The sequence below is a fragment of the Ctenopharyngodon idella genome, chromosome 21, assembly GCF_019924925.1.
Source record: "Ctenopharyngodon idella isolate HZGC_01 chromosome 21, HZGC01, whole genome shotgun sequence".
NCBI classification, from domain to species: Eukaryota; Metazoa; Chordata; class Actinopteri; order Cypriniformes; family Xenocyprididae; genus Ctenopharyngodon; species Ctenopharyngodon idella.
Genome location: NC_067240.1, coordinates 28,233,692 through 28,258,773, shown reverse-complemented (window position 1 = coordinate 28,258,773; position 25,082 = coordinate 28,233,692). Strand labels below are relative to the sequence as shown.

General features: G+C 37.1%; 2 protein-coding genes across 3 annotated transcripts in view; one reads left to right on the top strand and one right to left on the bottom strand.

Moving 5' to 3' along the window:
* sh3pxd2b (SH3 and PX domains 2B) overlaps positions 1–7,160 on the top strand; it is a 48,484-nt gene extending 41,324 nt beyond the window's left edge. The window contains 6 exon segments of the mRNA XM_051877686.1: positions 2,726–2,843; positions 2,933–3,129; positions 3,531–3,577; positions 3,923–4,048; positions 4,138–4,286; positions 4,288–7,160. Coding sequence (XP_051733646.1) covers positions 2,726–2,843; positions 2,933–3,129; positions 3,531–3,577; positions 3,923–4,048; positions 4,138–4,286; positions 4,288–5,593 — 1,943 coding nt within the window. The 3' untranslated portion in view covers positions 5,594–7,160.
* A 4,880-nt stretch (positions 7,161–12,040) lies between these two features.
* Positions 12,041–25,082, bottom strand: part of stk10 (serine/threonine kinase 10) — a 57,232-nt gene continuing 44,190 nt past the window's right edge. For both annotated transcript variants that reach the window (XM_051877310.1, XM_051877311.1), the window contains exons 10-19: positions 23,619–23,740; positions 21,379–21,502; positions 19,180–19,359; positions 18,426–18,518; positions 18,031–18,160; positions 17,782–17,906; positions 15,067–15,255; positions 14,857–14,982; positions 14,282–14,395; positions 12,041–13,162 (exon numbers count right to left, since the gene is read on the bottom strand). In XM_051877310.1, coding sequence (XP_051733270.1) covers positions 13,022–13,162; positions 14,282–14,395; positions 14,857–14,982; positions 15,067–15,255; positions 17,782–17,906; positions 18,031–18,160; positions 18,426–18,518; positions 19,180–19,359; positions 21,379–21,502; positions 23,619–23,740 — 1,344 coding nt within the window. In that variant the 3' untranslated portion in view covers positions 12,041–13,021. The remainder of the gene's footprint in view (positions 13,163–14,281; positions 14,396–14,856; positions 14,983–15,066; positions 15,256–17,781; positions 17,907–18,030; positions 18,161–18,425; positions 18,519–19,179; positions 19,360–21,378; positions 21,503–23,618; positions 23,741–25,082) is intronic.

The window sequence follows — 25,082 nt, the reverse complement described above, 5'->3', positions numbered from 1 at the left end:
ACATTGCTCTGTTTGAAAGTCTCAGCTTCCGGCTTAAACAAGTGACCTCAAGAAACCAGTAGCCCTAAGTATAAAACTTTGCTGCAATACTCATTCGCACTGTTTGAATAAAGCTGAAAGTCTCCTGACCGCATTCCACACCGGATCGCAGACAGTCTGTGATGTAGTTTCTGTCATCAGCACAGTCTGCTGATGTCTGAGCACACCGTTCGCTAGCAGCCCATTTTTTGTGTTCGTGCAAACAGCAGCATGTGCAAGTGATTTGAGCACCAAAAGAAAGGTCCACAAGATAAACTTTAAAAGGCTGGCACATTCAGCTCTGAAAATGAAGTATACCATACCTCAAATAGTAAGAATTGTTGAGGGGAGTTGCTATTACATTTCAAAACCCCAAAGTATACTTCAGTTTTGATGTGAATGCTTAGCGAATAAGTATAGCCAAACACAAACTTTTTTTTAAGGTGTACTCCATTTGATAGTGTGCACAAACACAGAGGCTCAACACATGCACACTAGAAAGTCTTATTCTTGTGCAGCGTCAGTGCTAATTCTTTCCAAAAGATATGGCCAATAAAAATGAGTCTTTGTACTAATTTAAACTAGATCTTCAGGTATCTCTGAAACCTTTATATTGTTGATGCTGACTCCAGTAGTTTGTATGCATGCTCTAGTGTACATGTAAAAAAAACACTGTATACTTTGGGCTTAAGAGATCAGACTTCTGATGACTCTTGATGAGCAGGTTTTGAGTGTAAAAGACCACAGAGTATCAAATTTTTCTCTTCCCAAACAATGTAAAGTTAGCAAACCAGTTCATTTCTTCAAAAGTCTGGAGTTCGTAGGTTCATATTCTTTGCTTAAGTGTTGTGTATGGTGAATATTGCTGAGCCATAAAGATTTGGAGGTGGGGATGTTTTCACTTGGGCAAGTAAGCAACCACCCTAGCAACCAGACTGAACATTTTAACACCCTGGCAACCACCCACAACACTTCAGCATCGCAGTCTTAGTAATAATCGGCTTATTTTTGCAATTCTGTTTAGTGACGCAAAAATTACACACTTTACCATTCAAGGAAGTTATTTAAATGGAGTCACTCAAATGTTATTAAGAAAGAGAGATGAGAAAGGATAGAGTTATTCTCAGCTCTTCAAATTTAAGTGCAGTTTTTAGTTTATTTCTGCACTACATGGCAAAGATTGGATATTTGGTAGCCCAACACATCCAGTATAAAGACTTGAAGGTTTTCACATGTGTCTGCTTGCTCTCTGCTGGAGTGTGCCGGAGATTCTGGTCACTGCCGAGGCACGTTGGTCGCCGGCGTACTTTAGGGGATCTGTTCAGCACAGGCTTTGGCCAAGGTGGAAAGCATACCACTTTATCACTCTATCGTGATGGTCTCTCCCTCTCCCCCCGCATGTGTGACTTCTGCATGTGCCAATGCATGCACTGCACTGTATGTCATAGACCTGAACAAAGCATGAATTAGGGAATTGTAACACAGGTGTCATTATTATTATTATTATCATTATTTGTACAATACTTTCCTTTTACTTTATTTCTTGAGTTATTTCATGTAATTATTTTTGTAAACAAGATATAACTCATGCTCCTGTGAATTAGATGGTGTTGGATGGTGCATGACTTGTCATGAAAACTCTTGTAAAAATGTCAGACAATAAAACACAATCACAATTTAAACAAATTAATCACACAAGCAAAGAGCAGAAGAGATGCCGTCACCTGTGTGTGTGTGTGTGTACGTATGTTTGTGTCTCATTATTTTTAAAAAATAATATTATTTTTACAAAATAATATTATTTTTACATTTCTTTTGCACTACATACCACAGTTAAATATATACAATAATGTGAGTTTGGTATTCTGCTAATATAAGTAGTAAACCAGACTGATTCACACAGTTTGATTCTGTGTTGTGCTGCACAACCGAAATATTTGCTTTCAATACAAAAGTAGTGGAGAAATATATATATATATATATATATATATTTATTTATTTAAAAAAAAAAAAAAACTGAGTTCAAACTGAAGTTTGTATCTGGCATAAATCTGAATGTATGAATAGAGATAAGAAGCATTTAAACCTGGTGGAGTCATGTTATGTTTAGATTGTGATTTTGTTGGTAGCATGTGAAAATAATCATTCTTCCCAACAAATGTGCTTATGCTGTCAATACTCTGATCAGATCCTCCCCCACCCTCCTTCATCTGCTATTCATGACAAAGCTCAAAACGGAAAGAGAAAATGCAATTACAAACAGTCATTTACTGTAAAATATAAATACAAATGTGAAAATGAAAATTTTACCACTATATCAAATTTACCACTTCACGTTTTCCATTCAACTATTTTGGCAAAACAATGAAAGCATCATTTCAAAAATGTATGGATGTCATTGCATTAGATAACAAAATATCAAAAGTGGCATTTATTTTTAAAGAAAAATATAACAAGCAAATAAAGAATTACACATATCTATTAATAAAACAAAGATAAACATTAAAATGAACAAAAGGGTTAGGTTGGATAATTAATATTTGGATCATTTCTGGCTGTCAAGCTTTAGTGGAACATTAATGTTATTTGTATTAATTTTGTGCAAAACAAAGAAAACTTAAGTGGTAAATTGGCTGTAGTGGTTGAATGTTATCCATGAATGGCATGTTTAACTAAAAAAGTTGAAATATTCCTTTCGTATCCTCAGAGGAAAAGTACACTGCAATCTATCCATACTCTGCACGTGATCAAGATGAAATTGATTTGGAGAGAGGCATGACTGTAGAGGTCATTCAGAAAAACTTGGAAGGCTGGTGGAAGATCAGGTAAAAACAAATGCAAATGTCCTCAGAAAAAGGACAAAAATACTTAAGCATATTCTTGGACAGAGCATTGTCCCTTTCACACCCCATAGATACCAAGGAAAAGAGGGCTGGGCCCCGGCGTCCTATCTGAAGAAGGCTGACATTCTCAGTCAGAAGATGGCTGCTGGTGCCCCCGTTCATGCCAGCACTAATGACCTAGAAGTGGCTTGCAAACAGCAGAATGCCAACAAGGAAAACAAGGAGAATCAGCGTGACCGGTTTTCACCATTTTCAGACAGCAAGCGCAGTAAGCAACAGTTTGTTTGATTCTAACCCAAAAAATCAAGTATTTTAGGTTACTGAACTAAAGATTCCTCAGACAGGCTGTGTGTACACTCTAATGAACAGTCAGCCAGTCATTATTGCAAAATACACCCCAAAAGGGTGAACAAAGCACCGAGCTGAAGTAGAAAACTTTGATGCATCCCTAGTTGAGACTTTCAAAAATACAATGGCCTGATTAGTTGCATTTACTTGCTTGAAAAGATTGTAGTGCGCTCTCAGTGCTGAGTTGCATCAGAAAGGGTACACGAGGTAAAACATATGCCAAATAAATATGCGGATGATCCGCTGTGCTGACCCCTAACAAGATCAGCCGAAAGTGAGAGAGACTTGCTTGAAAACATCGTGCCCTCTTTTCTTTTGCAGAAGCAGGAGCTCGACAGAGACCTCCACCACGCCGGGATCTTACAATAGTAAGTGAAGTGACATGAAGGCCAAGTATGGTAACCCATACTCGGAATTTGTCCTCTGCATTTAACCCATCCAAGTTAGTGCACACACATTAGAAATAGTGAGTACTTACCGGAGCAGTGGGCAGCCATTTTTGCTGTGGCACCAGGGAAGCGATTGGGGGTTAGGTGCCTTGCTCAGGGGCACCTCAGTCATTTCCCGCCGGTATTGGGAATCAAACCCACAACCTTCGGATTACCAGTCTGACTCTAACCATTAGGCCACGACTGCCCTAAGGGTGCCCTAATAGGTTCTACAGGATGCTCAAGATGTTTACATGTTAATTCTTGGCCTGTCTCTAATTCCAGCCACGAGGAGCGAACCTGCCTAAACCTCCAGTGCCTCCACAAGTAGAGGAGGAATATTACACCATCGCTGACTTTCAGACAACCATTCCGGATGGCATTAGCTTCCAGGCGGGAGTAAAGGTTGAAGTGAGTATAACAGAAGACAACATATTACTCAAATACATCCAGCTATTCCAAATGCATCTCTACATTTACCACATACCTTGTATTCCCAGGTCATTGAGAAGAACTCCAGTGGCTGGTGGTATATTCAGATTGATGATAAAGAAGGTTGGGCTCCAGTCACATTCATTGATAAATACAAGAAGACTAGCAATGCTTCTAGGCCTAACTTTTTGGCTCCCCTTCCTGGTGAGATGGGTCAGCCTGAATGATACCTCAAGCAATAATACCAACTCTGAACATAGTTGGTCCAAACCCCTGCCAGACGAACCTTCATCCAACTCTGAATCTTCCACCCGTTCCAAGCTGAGAGAATGGAAGCCCAACCCGCCCAAGGGCAGCTCACATTTTTCTGGGCCCTTACCCCCACCTCCATCCTCACCTACGGCTGAAGAGAAGCCAGCTTTACCACCAAGGAGAGAATCCATCAACAAGAGCCTGGAATTGGAGGACAAACCCAAAGTAGACCTTTCTAAACCACTCCCACCCAAACCACCAGCCCCAGGGGTCATCGTCCCACTGGTGACTCCAAAAGCAGCTCCTCTCAAACCAGACAAACCCCCAGAGATGAAGAAGGAGGAGAAGAACAAGCAACTCTATCTGCGCAATGAAATGGGCTTGGAGTGTGGCCACAATATCTCAGCCAAGGAGGTGAAAAAGTTTAACCTAAAGCATGTGGCCAAGCAGCCTCCCAAACCCAAACCAGATTCGCATGAAGAGAAGCCTGATTCGGCCAACCCAGCCCCGTTCCTGAAGCCAAAACCAGTGGTCAGACCAAAGCCCGCCCCAGCAGTGAAACCAGAGCCAGTAGCTAAGAATGATCTGGACATCACAAACCTTCGGAGTAAGCTGCGTCCGTCTAAGCCTCCAGAGCTCAGCGGCAACTCAAGCGATCCCAACCAACAGAATGATATGTCATCCAGTAACCCCCCAAATAATGGTGGAACAAATGGAGAGCCAAAATGCCCCCCTAAGCAACAAAACGGCCATAACCCATTAGAAATAACTAAACCGCCAAAAGAGCCTCCCCAGAGGCCGTCTGTGGCACCTAGAAGACCTCCACCACCAAAGAAGGGTTCTGAGCCAGCCAGTCCTACAGACACCAAAGCTCCGCAAAAAGACTTGCCGGAAGCCAAGCCAGCTGCCCCTCCTCAGAGCAGACCCCCGCCACCCAAAACGAAAGCCTTCCCTTTGCCTGTCTCCAAAGACAAGGAGAAGGAGGAACCCAAGCCCAAAGTACCTGTGCCACCAAAGCCCCTCATTAAGACGGAAAAACCAGGGCCTCCGAGAGACAAACTCCCACCCCTTATCAAGGAGCCAGCCAAAGAGGAGCTGTTCTTAGCCGTGGCAGACTTTGAAGGAGACGAGCAGACGCCTGGATTTAAAGAGGGCGCCGTCTTCGAAGTGCTGGAGAAAAGTGGTAGCGGCTGGTGGTTTTGTAAAAATGTGAGTGATGGGCCAGTGATGGAGGGCTGGATTCCTTCCAATTACCTGACCAAGAAACCTTAGGTACTCTTGACATAGCTGCCTAAAGAAAACTTATTTAATTAACATCTTTTATTTATGGGTACCTTTTTTAAAATTACATTCCATCCTTTTGCAAGTTCAAACAGGCCATAATAATTAGTTTGCTTGCTTTTTGTATTTTGTAACTCTGCCTTTTAGGGAAAACCATGTGTGCTTTATATGTAACATCACGTTACTTGCCCATTCTTATGTTAATCAAACCTTATATGTATCGCTAAAGGTTTAAGTGACTAGCAATATATAAATGACTTTTCACAGCCTCCATGATATTGTGCCTCAGTATAATATGCAAAGCGTTCTGTGCTTTTTGCGTAGTATATGCAAATAAGTAAAACTTGATGTCTGAGCAGTGTATATCAGCAGATTGAGTCTAGATTAGAATATGATTCTATATTACGCATACTACAAAACCTTACAATGAGCAAGTTTGAGCTTAAACGCCAAAATCAAAGCCTAGAGAACTTGTTAAACACGTATAACGCTACATTTCCATTTTGAATCTTTTAGATTGCAGCAAATAGTCATAAAAATTGGTCTGCTTTCAGGTTCTAACACTACAAAAAGTCTATAAATCTACTTTAATTTTCAATTTTTTGTTTTCAAGCTGCACTTTTTATAGGATTTGCATAGAACTCTGCACTGTGGAACTGATGAGTAAAGAGAAGATGCAGAATGAGGAGAAGCAGGAAACGCATAGACACATGGCCTAAATGTTTACAGAACGTTGGCACCCATTTCTATTCTTATTTCATTTATATTTGATTTCTGTCATGATAATGTTATAGCAAACATTGATATAAAAAGCATTAGTGAATAATGGATTACCTCAGAGCAGCCATAATATTGTCATTATTTTATATGTCAGTATTGCCCAAACAAAGTATTTTCATACCATTGACTAAAGGTGCTTAGATATTTTACAATCATTGTCAAATGTTTTAACATTCATGCTTGACTGGTTTCAAGCATACATTTGATAAACATGTTTATTGTTAACACTACATTTGGAAATGTGGGGTTTCTTATGTTACTAAAATGTTTTTGTGTTTTGTTTTCCATTCATTTGTTTATCAGAAAACTAAATCAGTGTTAAATAGGTGCCCAGTCTGACTTGACAATACTGGGAGCACCAACAATCATATGCTGACTTTTGCTCTATGGTCATCAGCTCCTAGTTGCTATAAATGCGTCCATAAAAGCACTCCATCTTTAATCGTGCAACAAATGCAAGTGCCTGAGTTAGGAAAGGAAAATGGAAGGTGTTCTGTAGTTAAAAGGTATTTGCTAGAAAAAAAATAAAATAAAATACTATGAAGGATAACAGAGAGAAGAGGGTAAACACTGCAAGTATGAAACATGACTGTTAAAATTTGTTTCTATGTTAACTCGAACCAGTTAAAAAGGAATAAATGCAAGATGACATGGGTTACCTGTTTTTTGTTTTTTTGTTTTTTCATAAGCATTTTTGTGGTGTTTTGTTAATAGTATTTCAAGTTGTCTTTTAACTTTTTTTACATAATGTAAATCAAATAAACATTTTAAATAGTCACCATGTTTATTATCATTATTATTATTATTATTATTATTATTATAAGTAATCTCATGACAACACTTTATTATGATATTAAACTGTAAGTGAGAGTCATCTACAGCACACTTATTTCTGTCTTCCATTTATATAATTATCTTTTTTAGTTGTCTGGGTAATTTATTTCCTAGAACTTATTTTTATTGATAAAAGAGAAAGAAATATAGCTGTATTTTTGAAGTTCGGAAGGCAGGGGATTTCAAATTCCCCAAAATGATGTTGAACTGGTGTTCTTTTTCCTAAAAGGAAGCAGAATGAGAGAGCAGAATGCATTTTTTTTTTTTTTTTTAACGATTTCTTGCAGTAAAAAAAAACAAAAAAAAAAAACCTAAAATTCTAAATCTATAGACTATGGACTTTCATCTATAAAGCAGAATGAGAAACAGAAACATCAAATTATGTAAAAATATTGCCTTGAAATTGCCTATTTTAAAGGGGAAGAGAATTTTTATTATTATTTTTTAATATTATTGCCAACAAGATTAACAGAGTGTTTAATGAAGGTAGCAGTACAAGTAGCCTATTATACATATTAATTTCCGTGAGTTTATTACATGTCATTGAACATTATTTAATGTACTTTGTACATTTGTGAATTGTTTGACTATGGCTAGTATGTTTATTCATTAATATGTTGCATTGCTTCCATACACCATTGCACTGTAAACCCGAATAAGTTGGCAAAAGTCAAAAAAAGAAAAAAAGCAATCAGATTTTTATTTTTTACTCAAACATTTTAATTGTTCTTAAATTGAAATATTTGAGTAAAGTAATTCATACATTTAACTTAAAATGACCATGTAATCTCAACATAAACATTTTATTAGTGTAAACTTAGCTAGCTATAACTAGCTAATACAGAAAATGCTAACATTGTTAGCAATAGCATGAATAAGTACAGCAATTTAAAGCATTTAACGTACCTGCTCTCAAACCAAACCACATGCGCTACTTGTCACCATTATGTTAAATGGTTAGTTCACCCAAAAATGAAAATAATGTCATTTATTACTCAGCCTCATGTCGTTCCACACCCGTAAGACCTTCATTCATCTTCGGAACACAAATTAAGATATTTTTGATAAAATCCGATGGCTCAGTTAGGCCTGCATTGACAGCGAGATAATGAACACTTTCAGATGCCCAGAAAGTTACTAAAGACATATTTAAAACAGTTCATGTGACTACAGTGGTTCAACCTTAATGTTATGAAGCGACGAGAATACTTTTTGTGCGCCAAAAAAACAAAATAAAGACTTTTCAACAATATCTAGTGATGGCCGATTTCAAAACAGAAGATTCTGAGCTTTACAAATCTTTTGTTTTGAATCAGTGATTCAGATCTCCTATCAAATGGCTAAACTGCTGAAATCACGTGACTTTGGCGCTCCGAACCACTGATTCGATTTGTAAAGCTCAGAAGCAGTGTTTTGAAATCGGCCATCACTAGATATTGTTGAAAAGTCGTTATTTTGGGGGGGGTTTGCACACAAAAAGTATTCTCGTCACTTCATAACATTAAGGTTGAACCACTGTAGTCACATGAACTGTTTTAAATATGTTTGGAGTACCTTTATCTTGAGAGGTTTAGTGGCTTTGCTCTCAAAGGAGGCCTCACTGAGCCATCAGATTTCATCAAAAATATCTTAATTTGTGTTCCGAAAATGAATGAAGGTCTTACGGGTGTGGAACGACATGAGGGTGAGTAATGAATGACATTATTTTCATTTGTGGCTTGGTTTGAGAGCAAGTATGTCAAATGCTTTAAATTTTCATTTTTGGGTGAACTAACCCTTTCCAAAAACCCACATTAAAATAAACTCTCCTAAATTAGCATAACAAAACATTAATCACTACTAAATCTCCCACTAAACATCTAGTCTTGCACAAAAAACATTATATAACACTTAATTTTAGCATTTACTCTCTCTTTCGAGTGCCATGGGCAAAGCATGCTGGGAAATAGAAATCCCAGCCCAGTTTCAGTTAAAGTTAATAAAACTCAAAGCAATGAAACAGTTCAATTTACTTAAAATATATCAGTTCTGTGAACTCAAAAGAAAAAGAAAGCACTCATAAAAATTCATTTAACTGAATTAATTTGTTTAATTTAAGTTTGTCCTACTCAAACCAATTAATTATTTTGAGTGTTAGGGTTTACAGTGCAAGATTTATTCGTGTTTTATGTTCACCAAGGCTGTTTTTATTTGATCAAAAATACAGTAAAAAGTATTACAACTGAAAATAAAAAAAAACAGCATATTAGAATGATTTCTGAAGGATCATGTGACTGCAGTGATGATGCTGAAAATTCCGCTTCGATCACAGGAATAAATTACATTTTAAAATTATATTCATGTAAAACAAAAACATAATAATAATTCAAAATTATACTGTTTTATAATAGCGAGTGTAATATAGCCTAATAAAATTAATATTAAACTTCGTTCAACTTTTTTTTGGTTAAAAAATATACAAAATCAATTTTTGAGCAAGTACATAACCAGCCAGTGTTCAAAACTATCTCCTTACCTTAGCTCGATTCACAACACTAAGCTTGTAATAATGTTTTATAACAAATCGATACTGGTGGATTTCCGCGGGAAATTCGAGCATGCAGCAGTTCGTCTTTGCGTCATTACGTCACGTCTGTAAACAGAAGGAAGGAGATCCAGCTAGACTATAGGTAGCGGATCATTTATAGCCTTTTCTCACAGCAGCTGCAATAATTGAACTTATCATTTTGATGGCGGATTGTAATCCAGAAAGATCCAAACGACAATCATCAGTGACAACTGGAGATTCAGCCGTAGTCAAAAAGCAAAAGACTTCGGACTGCAGACTGGCTACAGAAATACACACTAAATACACATAGTCACGCAATGCTGATTTAACAATAATAATCATTTGCACGGTTTTGACGTGATCCGAGCTAAGCGATCGTTAGATTTAATCACCATTGGCAGCGCGATTTATTGTAATGCTGTTTTCCGATCAGTTGGTCAAAACAAAAGTGGCAGACATGTTACTTACTTGTTCAGATGACATTTTCCGGTGGAAATTCCTACTTTGGTCATACTTCAAGACTACAATCTGTGATTCCGAAGTACAGTATCCACACCGGTGCAGTGACTGACAGCAAACATTAGATTCATCCGCGCTGAGGAGCCGTGCCGATGCACAACCCACGTAAAGATGATAATTGCGCATATAACTGCAATTGCAGGTTTCAAACAGAGATTGGCCTAAGAGGCAAATCTTACGGACTGCAGCTTTAAAGACAAACAAAAAAACTTTTGATTGGTGGTGTATGTTTGATTTTTATCACATAAATCTACTTGTATGCTGTAACCAAGGTTTATAGGAGGTGTAAACAGAGTGGGATTGGGCCGGGTGCGATTGCTTGCAATAAACCAAGAAGCTCATTTGATTAAAGCGAATAACCTAGATATTCACTAGATACCCACCACAGACCTGGAGGGCCCTTAGTACCCTCCTTCCAGCTTCACGTAGATCACTGGGGGGTCACTGTTGTGCTGATCCATCCATGTTAAACACACCAGTCCCCGTAAGCCCAGGGGTGTCCAAACTCGGTCCTGGAGGGCCACTGTCATGCAGAGTTTAGCTCCAACTTACCACAACACACCTGTCTGGAAATTTCCTGTAGGCCTAAAAACCTTGATCAGCTGGTTCAGGTGTGTTTAATTGGGGTTGGAGCCAAACTCTGCAGGAGCAGGATTGGACACCCCTGCTGTAACCCCATGGCTGCAAGTGAACTTGATGGCAAAACCCAGATAAATACTGTACCTGTTCTGTGATACAGCTTCAATAATCCTGCAAGGATCTGAAAATAGACGCACATCCGTTTCTCTTCTATACTGTATGCTTCTGAAAACAAAACTATAAAAATGTTATTCAATAAAAAAAGCTTTTCTGGATCAAAACATTCACAAAATTATGAATATATCAGGTTTAAATTGCAGCTTAAATTCCAGACATGTTAATGGACATAAAAAAAAAAAAAATAAATAAAAAAAAACAATTCCACTGTTTGTTGTAAGGTAAGGATGAATGGTCAGCAGAGGGCAGCAGAGGAGCTCTGATACAAACAGAAAAGACCATATTAACCATCTACAGGAGTCTGTCAGTAGCACACAGAGGGCGGGTATAGACGTGTGCATGTTTTAATTAAGCAATAAGACACGGGGAATAGTTTGTTTTGCAGTTTCAGACCCGTGTGCAAGTGTCTTCATTTTATATATATATATATAAAACTTTTAGAAGTAGGTTTTTGTATTTATTACATTTAATCACCTTAATTAAAACTGCTTACTTTATTTTTGATGGTCCCTGTTGACTATAAGTAACTTCACACCTACATGTCAACTCCCTCTCATTAGAGTATCAGCAGACTGTCTGATTAATATCTGCTAACACTTTATTTTGATGCTCCTCAACAGACATTCTGACTATTTGCAACTGCGTCAATTCATTCTAAGTTCTGTGAACTCAAAAGAAAAAGTTCTAAATACTCATAAAAGTTAATTTGATTGAACTAATTTGTTTAATTTAAGTTTACCCTGCTCAAACCAATTAATTATTTTGAGCCGTAGGGTTTACAGTGGAGTGTAAAATGAATAAGGTTATAAAGGTTCTCAATTTCACTCACTCATTTTCATGTTAGCTTGATTGTTTTATTCTTGATGATTTATTCTAAGTTTATTCATTTTATATTAACCACACGGCCCGATTACCACAGAGATACAACAAGTATCCCACAAAAGTTATTTCTGATACCAAGTACTCAAAGAAAATGATCACAATAGAAAGAACTCCAAGGATGAATAATAAACATCTCATTTATTATATATATATACTCTTGCAGGACGACAGTTTCTTACATCAGGAGAGGCATCATCCACTGAACCTTTGGTTACACAGAGTTACAGACTCAAAAAGGAAAGCTCAACATTGTGCATATAAAAAAAAAAAGAAGAAGAAGTGTAAAATCCAAGTACCCTTTTGTCAGACACTATTGGTTTTGGAAAAACAAATCCTTCAAATGGCTAAAGCATGGAAGCTGTTGTAAAATAACACGAGTATAAAATCTGAACACAACATATTGCACTTGAGTTAGGTGACAGTGCTTTAAACAGCAACAGACAAAATACTCAACAATAAACTAAACAAGAAAACAAGTGTCTCCTTTATAGCGTAAACAAATATCTCAACCCAGATGTCTTGAGTTTTGGCGCTGCCGGGATCACACGTCCCGTCTCATCCAGTGTGACGTGTTTACAGTAAATGAGCCACTGACAGTTCGTGGCAGAGTATAACTCACATTTTGGAGAACATTGCAGAATAATAAAAGTGGCAAATTAGTTGTTGTCTAGTACAGAAAACAACAAAATCATCTGACGAACGAGTAAAATAACTTAAATGTACCAATTAAAATGAACACTTCACTTTAGTAAAGAAAAACGTGTGAAGCAAGTTCAAAAAATTAAAACAAATTCAAGGTCGAAATCGGTTATAAAAGAAAAGTGATAAAGTTTCAATACATATATGTATATATTTAATGATCATAGAAAAAAATAAAAATATATAAGAATATGCAAGGTTTGTACAATGTTTGGCAATACACTTTTTGCTAACTTGAAGATAAAATTACAACAGTAGCTTTTAAGTCCGTCAGAAGTGAGTGGAAAATGAACTAGTTGTTCTAGTGCCACGGTTCATGATACAAAATCCCTTCGTCTAAATATATTCATCAAAAGCTAAAATACTTGGTGTGGAGCTCGACGTGAGTCTGATGCAGGAGCTCATGTGGTGGAGGAATCGACGTATGGAAGGAACTTGGTGAGTTTGTTCGGTGAGCCGACGTTCAGACACTCGGAATCTTCGCTCATCCTGAAGAAAAGCTCCTGCTCTTTCTTCCTCATGGTCAGTTCATCCTCCAGAACCTGAGGGAGGAAGCAGCCATAAATCATACTTTAACTCCACAACCCTTCCATTAATCGGCTGATATTTTGCCGATAACTGACTATTAAGCACATCTCTCATTACTGTAAAAACAATGATATATTATTTAAATAGTTTTTTTGTTGTTTACATAATTGTAGAATTTGTTGTATTAACCTATTAAGTTAAGTTGATATAATTTGTGTAATAAAAAGTGTCATTATCTATTATTGAGTAAAATTACTACACATTACTGTTAGAGATGCACTGATACCATATTTCTCCACCGATAGCTGCTATCAGTTATAAACAAACACATTACTCAAATTAATATTAACACATTAACTAAATTCTGAAGATTAATTTTATATTTCTTAACCTTCTGGAATGTTATTAATTCATATAATTACTACTAATATTGAACATCAAACTGGTTTCTTAGCATTTTCTTTATACAAAGCCGAAATTCAGTGCATTTTCCTGCCCTCTTTTGATTGACAGGATATATCGTTAAAAAAGTTAAAATATTTATCTTTTTGTTCATCTTTAATTGGAGCCCAGAAAACTTATAATATAATATAATGATGCAGTCTGATTAAACCTACAAGCCTTCATTTCATAAACACCATTAGACCAAGAATGTTAAATGACAGTAAAACTGGAGCATTTTTTGGACCATTAACCACATGAACCCTTAATTGTAAACTTTTGTATTCACTCCAGAACAGATGGGTCTAATCTGGCAAAATGTGATTGAAATTTAAACTGCACAATTATCGTGGTTAACTCAAATAATTGTGATTAAATCAAAAAAAGACAATCAGACAATTAATCGAAAATCATGACAAGCCTAATATTACAACAGAAAACAGCTATTTTACTGTTTTTACTCTGTTTTTGATCAAATAAATGCAGCCAGCCATGGTAAACATAAGCGACTCAAATATGTTACCACCCCCAAACATTTGAATGGTAGTGTTCAATTTAAGTTGGTTTTATGTTTATTTTTAGATTTTTGGGTGAATTATGATCCAGAGTTTTCAGACATGACGCTGGATTCACCAGTGCATTCCGTTCAGTGTCCAAAAGAGTACGAGTGTAAGTAAAAGTGAACTCCAGACCTTCTTCCTGGGCTTGAGGTGTTCTCTCCACTCCTTCAGCTGCTGGTTGTGTTGCTCATCCAGTTGCTTCAGACGCTGCGTTTCGTTTTCTATGAGCAGGTGACATTTCTCATTCTGCAGGAGACATTCACACAGTCAGACACGTAATGATCGATGTGAAGATTCAATGTGATGTGTAAAAAATGAATGATTCAAACAAAAACAAAAAAAGCCTTAAAAACATAATTGGCATGTCATGAGTCATAACACATGACAGTGAGATGCAATGCAACACAAAAATCTTTGATAATTTATTATTTATAATAAATTAATTATTATAAATATTATATTATATTATATATATTATTATATATATTAATTATTATAAATAATTTGTTAACTTAGTTTATAGTTAATTCTATAACTTCTGCAGAACACACACAAAAAAAGAGTGTGTCGGATAATGTTGGGGTCTGAACAAAAAATGTTTCAGAACATCATCTTCTTTTGTGTTCTACATGACGTGTGAACGCCCATTGACACAACAAACAGCTTAAGTATGCAGTTGGTCTCGTGGTGCCCTGTGTGTACGTCACCTGCAGCTGCTGCAGTTCTCTGCTGTTCCCCTCACACTGGTTAATCATCTCTCTCATCTGGTTCTCATGTTTCTGCTGCTGGTGCAATCGCTCGGTCTTCTGCCTCTTCTCCTCCAGCCTGGTGAACTGAACACGAGAGAGAAGCCTCAGAAAGGAGGACACACACACACGGACTGTCAGAGAACGAGAGGTCACAGAGACACGATTTACCTGCTTGATCTTTTCACGGTCTTCCGCTGAGTTTCCGGAGGAGTTAATTTTTAGGCTCTTCTTGAACATGACCATTCGTGTTTTGCCTTCGCTGCGCTGGATCTTAGGCAGCCTGTTCTTCTCCTGCTGCTGTCGAACTTTGAGGAGCTCAATCATGCGCTGGTTGTAGCACTGCATCTGCTCCTGTTCCTGAAACACCACATACCATCCAGACATGGGTCAGTGTCAGAGCACTAACGTACAGTACCCTCTTTTCATCAACAGGGTGCAGAACACCATTCTGCACACTTCCACTGAAAGAAATGCGTGTCACTTATTCCCAATGTCTTTGAGCCAGGTGCTGCTAATGCCAGGCTAAAGCTTGCGTCACATTTTTAAAACAAGTAAACTGCAAAACTAATCTACATGGTATGGAAGCTTGTTTCTGTCATGGAATAAAAAACAATAAAAAAGATAATAATGATAATAGTGAGTTTTTTTTCTTTTCTTGCAATTGCGAGTTTATATCCTGAAATTCTAAGAAAAAAATCAGAATCGTGAGCTATAAACTTGGAATTGTGAGGAAAAAAGTCAGAATTGGGAGTTATAAAAAGGGTTGTGAGGGAAAAAAACTTTTGCGAGTTATAAACTTGGAATTGTGAGGGGGGAAAAAAGGAGAATTTTGAGTTATAAACTGGGAATTACAAGAAAAAAAGTCAGAACTGCGAGTTATAAACTCGGAATGACAAAAAAAAAAGTCAGAACTGTGAGTTATAAACTCGGAATGACAAAAAAAAAAAGTCAGAACTGTGAGTTATAAACTCGGAATTACAAGAAAAAAGTCAGGACTTTGAGCTATAAACTCGGAATTACAAGAAAAAAGTCAGAACTGCGAGCTATAAACTCGGAATTACAAGAAAAAAGTCAGAACTGTGAGCTATAAACTCGGAATGACAAAAAAAAAAGTCAGAACTGTGAGTTATAAACTCGGAATGACAAAAAAAAAAGTCAGAACTGCGAGCTATAAACTCGGAATTACAAGAAAAAAGTCAGAACTGTGAGCTATAAACTTGGAATTACAAGAAAAAAAGTCAGAACTGCGAGTTATAAACTGGGAATTACAAGAAAAAAAGTCAGAACTGTGAGTTATAAACTCGGAATGACAAAAAAAAAAGTCAGAACTGTGAGTTATAAACTGGGAATTACAAGAAAAAAGTCAGAACTGCGAGCTATAAACTCGGAATTACAAGAAAAAAGTCAGAACTGTGAGCTATAAACTTGGAATTACAAGAAAAAAAGTCAGAACTGCGAGTTATAAACTGGGAATTACAAGAAAAAAAGTCAGAACTGCGAGCTATAAACTGGGAATTACAAGAAAAAAAGTCAGAACTGCGAGTTATAAACTGGGAATTACAAGAAAAAAAGTCAGAACTGTGAGTTATAAACTCGGAATGACAAAAAAAAAAGTCAGAACTGTGAGTTATAAACTGGGAATTACAAGAAAAAAGTCAGAACTGCGAGCTATAAACTCGGAATTACAAGAAAAAAGTCAGAACTGTGAGCTATAAACTTGGAATTACAAGAAAAAAAGTCAGAACTGCGAGTTATAAACTGGGAATTACAAGAAAAAAAGTCAGAACTGCGAGCTATAAACTGGGAATTACAAGAAAAAAGTCAGAACTGCGAGCTATAAACTCGGAATTACAAGAAAAAAGTCAGAACTGTGAGTTATAAACTTGGAATTACAAGAAAAAAAGTCAGAACTGTGAGCTATACACTCGGAATTACAAGAAAAAAGTCAGAACTGCGAGTTATAAACTGGGAATTACAAGAAAAAAAGTCAGAACTGCGAGTTATAAACTGGGAATTACAAGAAAAAAAGTCAGAACTGCGAGTTATAAACTGGGAATTACAAGAAAAAAAGTCAGAATTGCGAGCTATAAACTCAGAATTACAAGAAAAAAGTCAGAACGGCGAGTTATAAACTCGGAATGGACCCTTTTTTAACGGACTGATATGACAAATTTTAAACTCACATGTGAGAAAAAAAAAGACACAATTCTAAGTTTATAACTCTGACATAATTCTGACTTATTTTTCTCAGAATTAAGATTTTACATCCCACAATTGTGAAAAAAAAGTCGCAATTAACATTATTTTTTATTCCATGGCGGAAACAAGCTTCCATAACATGGACATGGTACAAAGGTACAAATGCTTTTTGATCAAAAATAAAATAAAAAATAAAATATAAAATAAAAAAGCATGTTTTTTTTTTTCTTGTATTTTTAATAACTGAGAAGGATTTTGAAAAATCGTTCAAATTCAGGCCAATTTGCTAATGAATCATTCAGACTGATACGTGAACAAGTTCAAGTTAGTTTTAGTTGTAGTTCAGCTTTAGTATTTATGTATTTCAGCTAGTAGTGCCTCAGGTATATATTATTTATACTGTATATTATTATAGTTTTTATTATTAATTTTCTGAAATAGCTTTTATTTTCATATCTTTAGTTTTCTTTTCTTTTTTTTTAGGCCTGGACAACACAATTTTAAAATTTTATCATATTTCCAGGTTTTCTATGACCATGGGAACTGTAATACTCCCATTAAAATCAACAAAACTGTCCACACAGGAAGTGCAAATGTTCCCCATTCCTGTCTGTCGCACTGTCCATTGCAGTGGAAAAGAATGAAGAATCATTCACACACTAAAAGACTTCGGTGTTAGCATACCTTCTCGTGTTTCTTGAGGAGCTGGTGTCTCTGCAGGAAATACTGGTCCTTCAGCTGCTGTTTGAGGAGCTGATGTCTCTCGTGCAAGTTCTTCTCTTCCATGTCCCAAATAGTTGACTCTCGGTCTGACAGATGAAAAGAGCACTTGGGTTGTAAACAGTCTACATAAAACCTTAAACATGTAAGTCATATAGGCCTGAATTTTCAATCATTTTCATACTAATTAAAATAGTCTGCGTGCATTTATACCTCTAAGCAAAGCTTGTTTTTTGAGGAGGCACTGACGCTCCGTCTCTGAGATTTCCCGCTTATTTTCAGAAATTATCCTCTTCAGAGTCGAGTCAAGATAATCCCTCTGATCTGCAAGGAACTTCTCTTCCTGTACAAAGAAGAGCCAGAAAGTATAATACTCAAACACAAAGAGATGCTGATGCTCTTTCCAGTAATCATGTTTTGCTTATAGATGAAACTTGCAAACTTCAAGGGCCAATGGACAAGGCTAAGTCTGATTAAACATCTTTTCATTGGTCATTTCCTACTATTTGAATTGGGCATTTGAAATGGATAATTGTCCTTGGTAAAAGGTTAAAACTGCTCAAAAAAGGAGATGTGTTTTTCTTCAGACAGCCACATCTTAAACAAACCTCATTTGATTTCATCTGTTGAAAGTCGCTCATTTTGACCTTCAAACTGTCTTTCCTCTGACTCCTGGGCAGTTTCTCCACTTCTTGTTTGACCTGAGACAAAATGAAGATAAAAGTGTTTTATTTCAAACTTGAGAATATAAAACAAATCGAAATGTTCTCTACAATGGCCCAAATAAAGTATTTGGAGACTTAGGACACATTTAAAAATGTCATGAGATAATCATTAGATAACTGCAATGACGTGGCATTATTCTGATCATAAGTAACATTTGGAATAAAATGGCAGATCGTTGGAATGCTCATGTTATACCAAACAAATTTCAATATTTTAGACATGTATGATAATGCTGACTTTTACACTAGTTTATATTGTAAGAAAGAGAACATTATGTGAGATGTTAGCGACTCAATACTTCATCATCTTATTATTCAATTTAGTCCATTTTATTCAAAACTCAAACTGCATAAAAATCAACCATATTGTTTCTAGATGAACATATAAAAAATGATTATTAGATTCAAATTAGTAAAATTCTAGAAAATTATTCAAACATTTAAATATATGAATTCATTTATTTCATAACTAGAATGAAAATTTATTTCATTACCAATAACATATTAATTTGTTATTGACAGTTTTGTGAAACAAAAGAAGTTTTGGTAAATCATTGAAATTGAGTGTGATTTAAGTGTACATTTTGGGGCCACTGTAAGAGCTGAAAAAAATATATTTCAGGTATATCTCATTCACCTCTTTCTTCTTGTGTTTCATCTGGTCTATGAACTTGTTGTAGGCTTTTTCTTGTTCAGCACGAATGCGTTTACCCTCGTCCCGCAGCCGTACGGTGTGCTCCATCTCCATTCTCTCTATGGTCTGTTTCTGCTGTTTCTCCAGGGTCTCCAGCTCCGTGTCGAAGTATTTTTTCTTGGCCTGTGAGCACAGCCGTAGACCAATATATCAGCACTATTTATTAACATTTTACATAAGTGCATAAAGAGTGTAATATTATGGAAGTTACTATGAGTTTCTCCTCTCCCAGGAATATCATCCAATAAAATGCAGACTTGAATGAGAAAGCTAATACCGCCTGCAAGTGACTAGCAATTGCAAGTATCAAAACATGCCTCACGGCTGTTGGCGATTTAACTAACACTTACACATTACTAACACACTGTTCCTCAATTAAAGAGCACAAGAAGGCATAAAAGTTGAGCATTAAAGACCAAAGTATACTTCACTTTTTACGCATACGCGAGGGTCAGCGTAATTTCGTGAATTTCGTCATCGGGATGTACACGCGTACTCTACGCGCACCGCCAGATTTTTGTAACCGCAGGTAGCTCATGCGCATTTAATTTTTTTTTGCAGTAATTAATTTATCCACAAGGTGGCAGTCATGCCCTGGAGGTGTCGATTCACAAGGTAGTCGAAGAAAAACTGCATAAACAGAACAGACCGGAACGCATGCAAGCTACAGCGACAACAGAGGCCTACATAGACGAGAGATTGTGTGAAGAGGTTAGAAAGTACCATCATTTGTACAACTCTAGCATGAAACAATACAAAGATGTTTACATGGGTTGAGAGAGATTGATCAAAACTGCACATGCGTCAAACGCCTGTGTGCGTGTACGAGTCAAGTGAAGTATACTTTGCAAGGCTGTGCGTTCAACAAAAAACTAAGTATACTTTGGGCTTAAAGGCACAATATGTAATTTTTTGCCACTAGAGGTCGCTTGTTCAAAACAAAGGCGTAGCTTGATGATGCCTTGATTTTGCAGAATCATGGGAGGTGTTGTCCTCATGTCTACAGCCAGCGGAAAAGAATCCGATGGGACTCGGGCAGAAATAATATTCATGGATGAGCTAATGAATTAAAGATTTATTAACGTTACTGTAGTATGAAGCAGAGCAGGGCCGAGTGCTGTGAGAGCAGAAACGAGTGCGACACACGTCTCGAGAGCAGCAGAACTTTTATTATGCCGCCGCTTCCGCTTCTTCCGGTCGAGCGTATGTGGGGTAAAGCAGCGCTGTTTATCATATTAGATACATTTGTGTGTTGAAAGTTACTACTCTGCGTTCGCTCGGCGGCTGCTATGAGACACTTGTTGCACACTGCGTTAAGCTAGATCGATATTAGTCATGGTAAAACATGGTACTCGCGGTAAATTAACAAAATGAGATTTAAACACTGTGTTGAGCTAACATGATTAGTTTTCTGTTGATGAATGCATCCAAACAGTTGTTCCCTTGTCTAATAAAACACATAATATATTAAAGCATCTTTGGTGTTTCCATGGTTTCTACAAAATAAAACCAAAATCAAGGGTAACGCAGGTATGATGTCATTGATAAGCGACACATGGACACAGTCCGAGTCCTGGTTAAAATTGCTTATTTCTCTGGATTTAAACATTCTTGGAAACATTTGGGATAATGTAAGTAAACAAGTCAACAAAATATATAACACTGTTCTAGCGGTTTTTGGATATTTTAATCCAAAAATCTTACATATTGTGCCTTTAACTAAAACCCCTCTTTTTAAAAAAAAAAAAAAAGTGTGAGCGATCCGCTGAGTTGAGCTACCACATGGCTTAAAGGGCTCCCACTTACATCACTAGCTCTTGTTTATATGGGCGTTCTAACGCCCTGACCTGAGGGCATTGCAGGAAGATAATTGCAAAATAACTATAATCAGCCAGTAACAGTGAAAACACGCTGGAAATGTTACACTGTGATTAATCAACAAGGGGAAGTATGGTGATATCGATTAGTTATTTTTTTACCCTATTCACCTGTGATGTTTTAATTGTCTGTCTCTAAATTAAGTTGAACTGACTGCACAATAACAAACATGCAGTATGTTTCGCGTAAAGCTGCTTTAGCCACTTTCGGCTGAGAGAAAGATGGAGGCCACTGCTGTGGGTGGTGGAGATCAATGACACTTACATTCATCTCCTGGTCGAATCTGCGCTGTATCTGTTCCCGCTGATCTTTCAGCTTCAAGTTGAGCACGGCCTGAGCGCGATGCTGCTCTTTCTGCAGCAGACGCAGATCTCGAAGCTCCTGACGCCTATGTGTATGAATGAAAGCAGACATTTACATAAACCAGTGGTCTCAAACTCAGTTCCTGGAGGGCCACAGCCCTGCAGAGTTTAGCTCCAACCAGCCTCAACTCACCTGCTTGGAAGTTTCTAGTAATCCTAAAGAATTAACATTTTTATTTAGGGTTGGAGCTAAACCTCCAGGATTTGAGTTTGAGACCACTGACATAAACATTTAAGGAATCATTCAAGATTTTTGTAATTTGCAATTTTCAAAATCGTTTGACTTTCTTTACATAAAAGATATTTTAAAATGTCTCACTGTTTTTTTGTTTTGTTGTTGTTTTTTGTACACACAATGGAAGTCAATGGGCACCAAAACTATCTGGTTACCAACATTCTTCAAAACATCTTCTTTGTTCAGGGTGAGTAAATGATGACTCAATTTTCATTTTTGGGTGGACTATCCCTTTAAGCTAAACATGTGAAGTCTTCCGCCAACCAAAGAATGTCTAGAATGCAGCAATAGTCTGTTCTTCCACTGTCACGGCCCACAGACAGCACTACAGAGGATTCATGGGAAAAACACCCCCACCTCATTCATTGCATGACTTCACTGACAGCTAAAGACCAGAGGAATGTTCCACAAAGATATTTTATGTGGGGGTAGATTTCAAGCCTGTCAAAAGCATGTCCTAGTTATATTTCATCATGAAACCAAAAGACATAAATAAATTACATTTTGCTTAAGGAAGGTTAAGTCTATTATTAAGAAGATTGAGTTCTTATTTTGATTTTGGGGTAAAATATGACCTGGACAAATTTTGTGTGAGACTGAAGCTGTGCTCTCAGTGTAACAGCTCTTACATGCAAGTGCACCATCCCATCACTAGATGGCAGAAGTGGCATTGTTTATTGGTGCAGATGGAGTGCAGTGTGTGTGTGTGTGGTGGGAAACACTCGGTATATAATCTACTACCACCAGCTGAGGTGCTTCAAGAGAAAAGGCTAGATTGAAAAGTTCAGAAGAATTCAGATGATGGATCTGCTGAAGGGAGATTTGAGCTCTTGATTTGTCCTTTAAAAGCGGCCCACTTCCTCTGGCTGTACACAAAGCTTCCCTTGTGTATTAATGTCCCATTGGGAAAGGACAAGGTCTTGGACCTGAGACCTAAAATAGTCTGTTTACTCAGCCGAGATGTAAGATCAAGTAGGAAAAGCTTTATCCTCTTAAAAGGTTCACCAAAAATGAAAAAAAAAAAGGTCATCATTCACTCACCCTCATGTCGTTCCAAACCTGTAAGACTTGCGTTCATCTTCGAAACACTAATGAAGATCTTTTAATGAAATCTGAGAGATTTCTGTCCTTCCATTGACAGCTACGCAACTACCACTTTGACCTATATTCACATATAAACATTTATTAACACACACATCAGATATGGTAAACGGAAGCTCAAGCATGTTTGCTTGACGTGGGAACCAATGAGGTTCATTCTTGTGTGTTACGCAGCACGTTTGAGCTTCAGCAAGAACCAATGAGGTTCATTCTTGTGTGTTACGCATCACGTTTGATCTTCAGCAAGAACCAATGAGGTTCATTCTTGTGTTACGCATCACGTTTGAGCTTCAGCAAGAACCAATGAGGTTCATTCTTGTGTGTTACGCAGCACGTTTGAGCTTCAGCAAGAACCAATGAGGTTCATTCTTGTGTTACGAGGCACGTTTGAGCTTCAGCAAGAACCAACGAGGTTCATTCTCGTGTTATGCAGCACGTTTGAGCTTCAGCAAGAACCAACGAGGTTTGTTCTTGCGGGTCAAGCAAGTACAGTTGAGTTTTTGTTTATGTTCGCTGATCAATGTTTATATTTGACTAAAAACCTAAACTTAATCTGTTCATCATAAAACGATTGTGTCTCTTCAGAAAGTTTTAACTAAACTGCTCGATTTAGTTCATATATATATATGGATAATATTTACAAACGTTTTGAAGCTTCAAAGTGGTAGTTGCATAGCTGTCAATGTAGGGACAGAAATCTCTCCGATTTTATTAAAAATATCTACAATATCTACATTTGTGACGAAAGTCTTACAAGTAATTGACATTTTTTAGCTTTATTAAAGAGAGTGATGGCGTGGACTTGCCTGAGGAACCTCATTTCCTCATCTTTCTTCTCATCATCAGTGATGATTTTGGAGGTGGTGATGCTCACCTCAACACCATCAACCAAGAACTTACGGGTGCGTTTGAGCGTCTTCTTGGAGTCCTGTTAAAAATAAATAAATGAATGAATGGAAATTAGAGAAACTAAGAAACAGAAACTGTGATGGGTGTGGTAGCAAGATTTAAGGGAACTGTGGTTGGGAGATTAAAAAAAACATGCTCATAAAGGAACTAGAAGGAATTAGGACTGAGAGAACTAGAAGCAAAACGGGTGGAATGGAGAAATAAGAAGAAAGAAGAAATGAGAAACCGACAGACGGCATGAACAGGAAGCAGTGAGATTATTGTTATCCAGTAAAGCCAGTTCTTACAGGAAATGTCAGCAGTTCATGAGCAGAACGTGAACATGTAGAGCAGATTGAGAGATCATGAGGGTGAATCTCACAAAAATTACTGTAATGACTGACTTACTTTAACATAAAAGTCAAATATCTGGATGCTTTGTACTTTTAGTGCCTTATTCATTCAGACACTGTTGAAATCATATTTTATTGAATCTTGTCATATAAATTTTGTCACTTGTCAGCAAACAACACTAAGACCTGTGTCTATTTAATGCAGCTGAGCAAACAGTCACATCCTCTGTCGGCTACAAGTTTGTCACTGTACAAGTTATGCTGTACATTTGAAAATGAGTCTGTTGCGAGTCAAACCCTGCTGTTTGAAGCTGAACGTGCTAATCTCGCCCATCCTTTGATGTGGTTTTGCTGCAATAAAGCCACAGGTCTCGATACTATGCAGTGTGCATGCAAAAGTATTTGCTGAAATCATTGTTGAACTATTTTGATTGTGCAGCATTAAAACTAAAAGACAAGAGAGAGTTAAACTTCTGAATCATGCTGGAAAAATAGCAGACATGAGAAATGAGGCTGTTCTCTGGTGCCCTAAACAAAGAACAGAACGCCAGCGACGGCCGACCCAACAATCATCACATAGTGACTGATGCACAATACTGAATGGATCAGAGACAAAGAGCATTTGGGAGAAACGGATGGAAAATCTGACAGACGTGCTGCATGAAATATGCAACAAATGAATGACTTCATTTAAAGTAATGTTCCGGGTTCAAAACCAGTTTTGGGAATGGTGATTGCAGATACACTCCCGATGACAGTCTATGGGGCTACAAAAATGTTCATGTACTGTACCTAGATGATTTAGACAACTTTACAGCTCAAATTAGTATTTTTTTTATGAGATGAGACATAATGATTTTCATATTATAACATCTAGCATACAGAAGATGTTAACATCTAGAACTAGAAATCATGTTGCTGGCATGTCTTAATTTGGAGTTGTATATAATACCATTCAAAAGTTTGGGGTCAGTAAGATTTTTTTTTGAAAGATGTCTCTTATGCTCACCAAGGCTGCATTCATTTGAT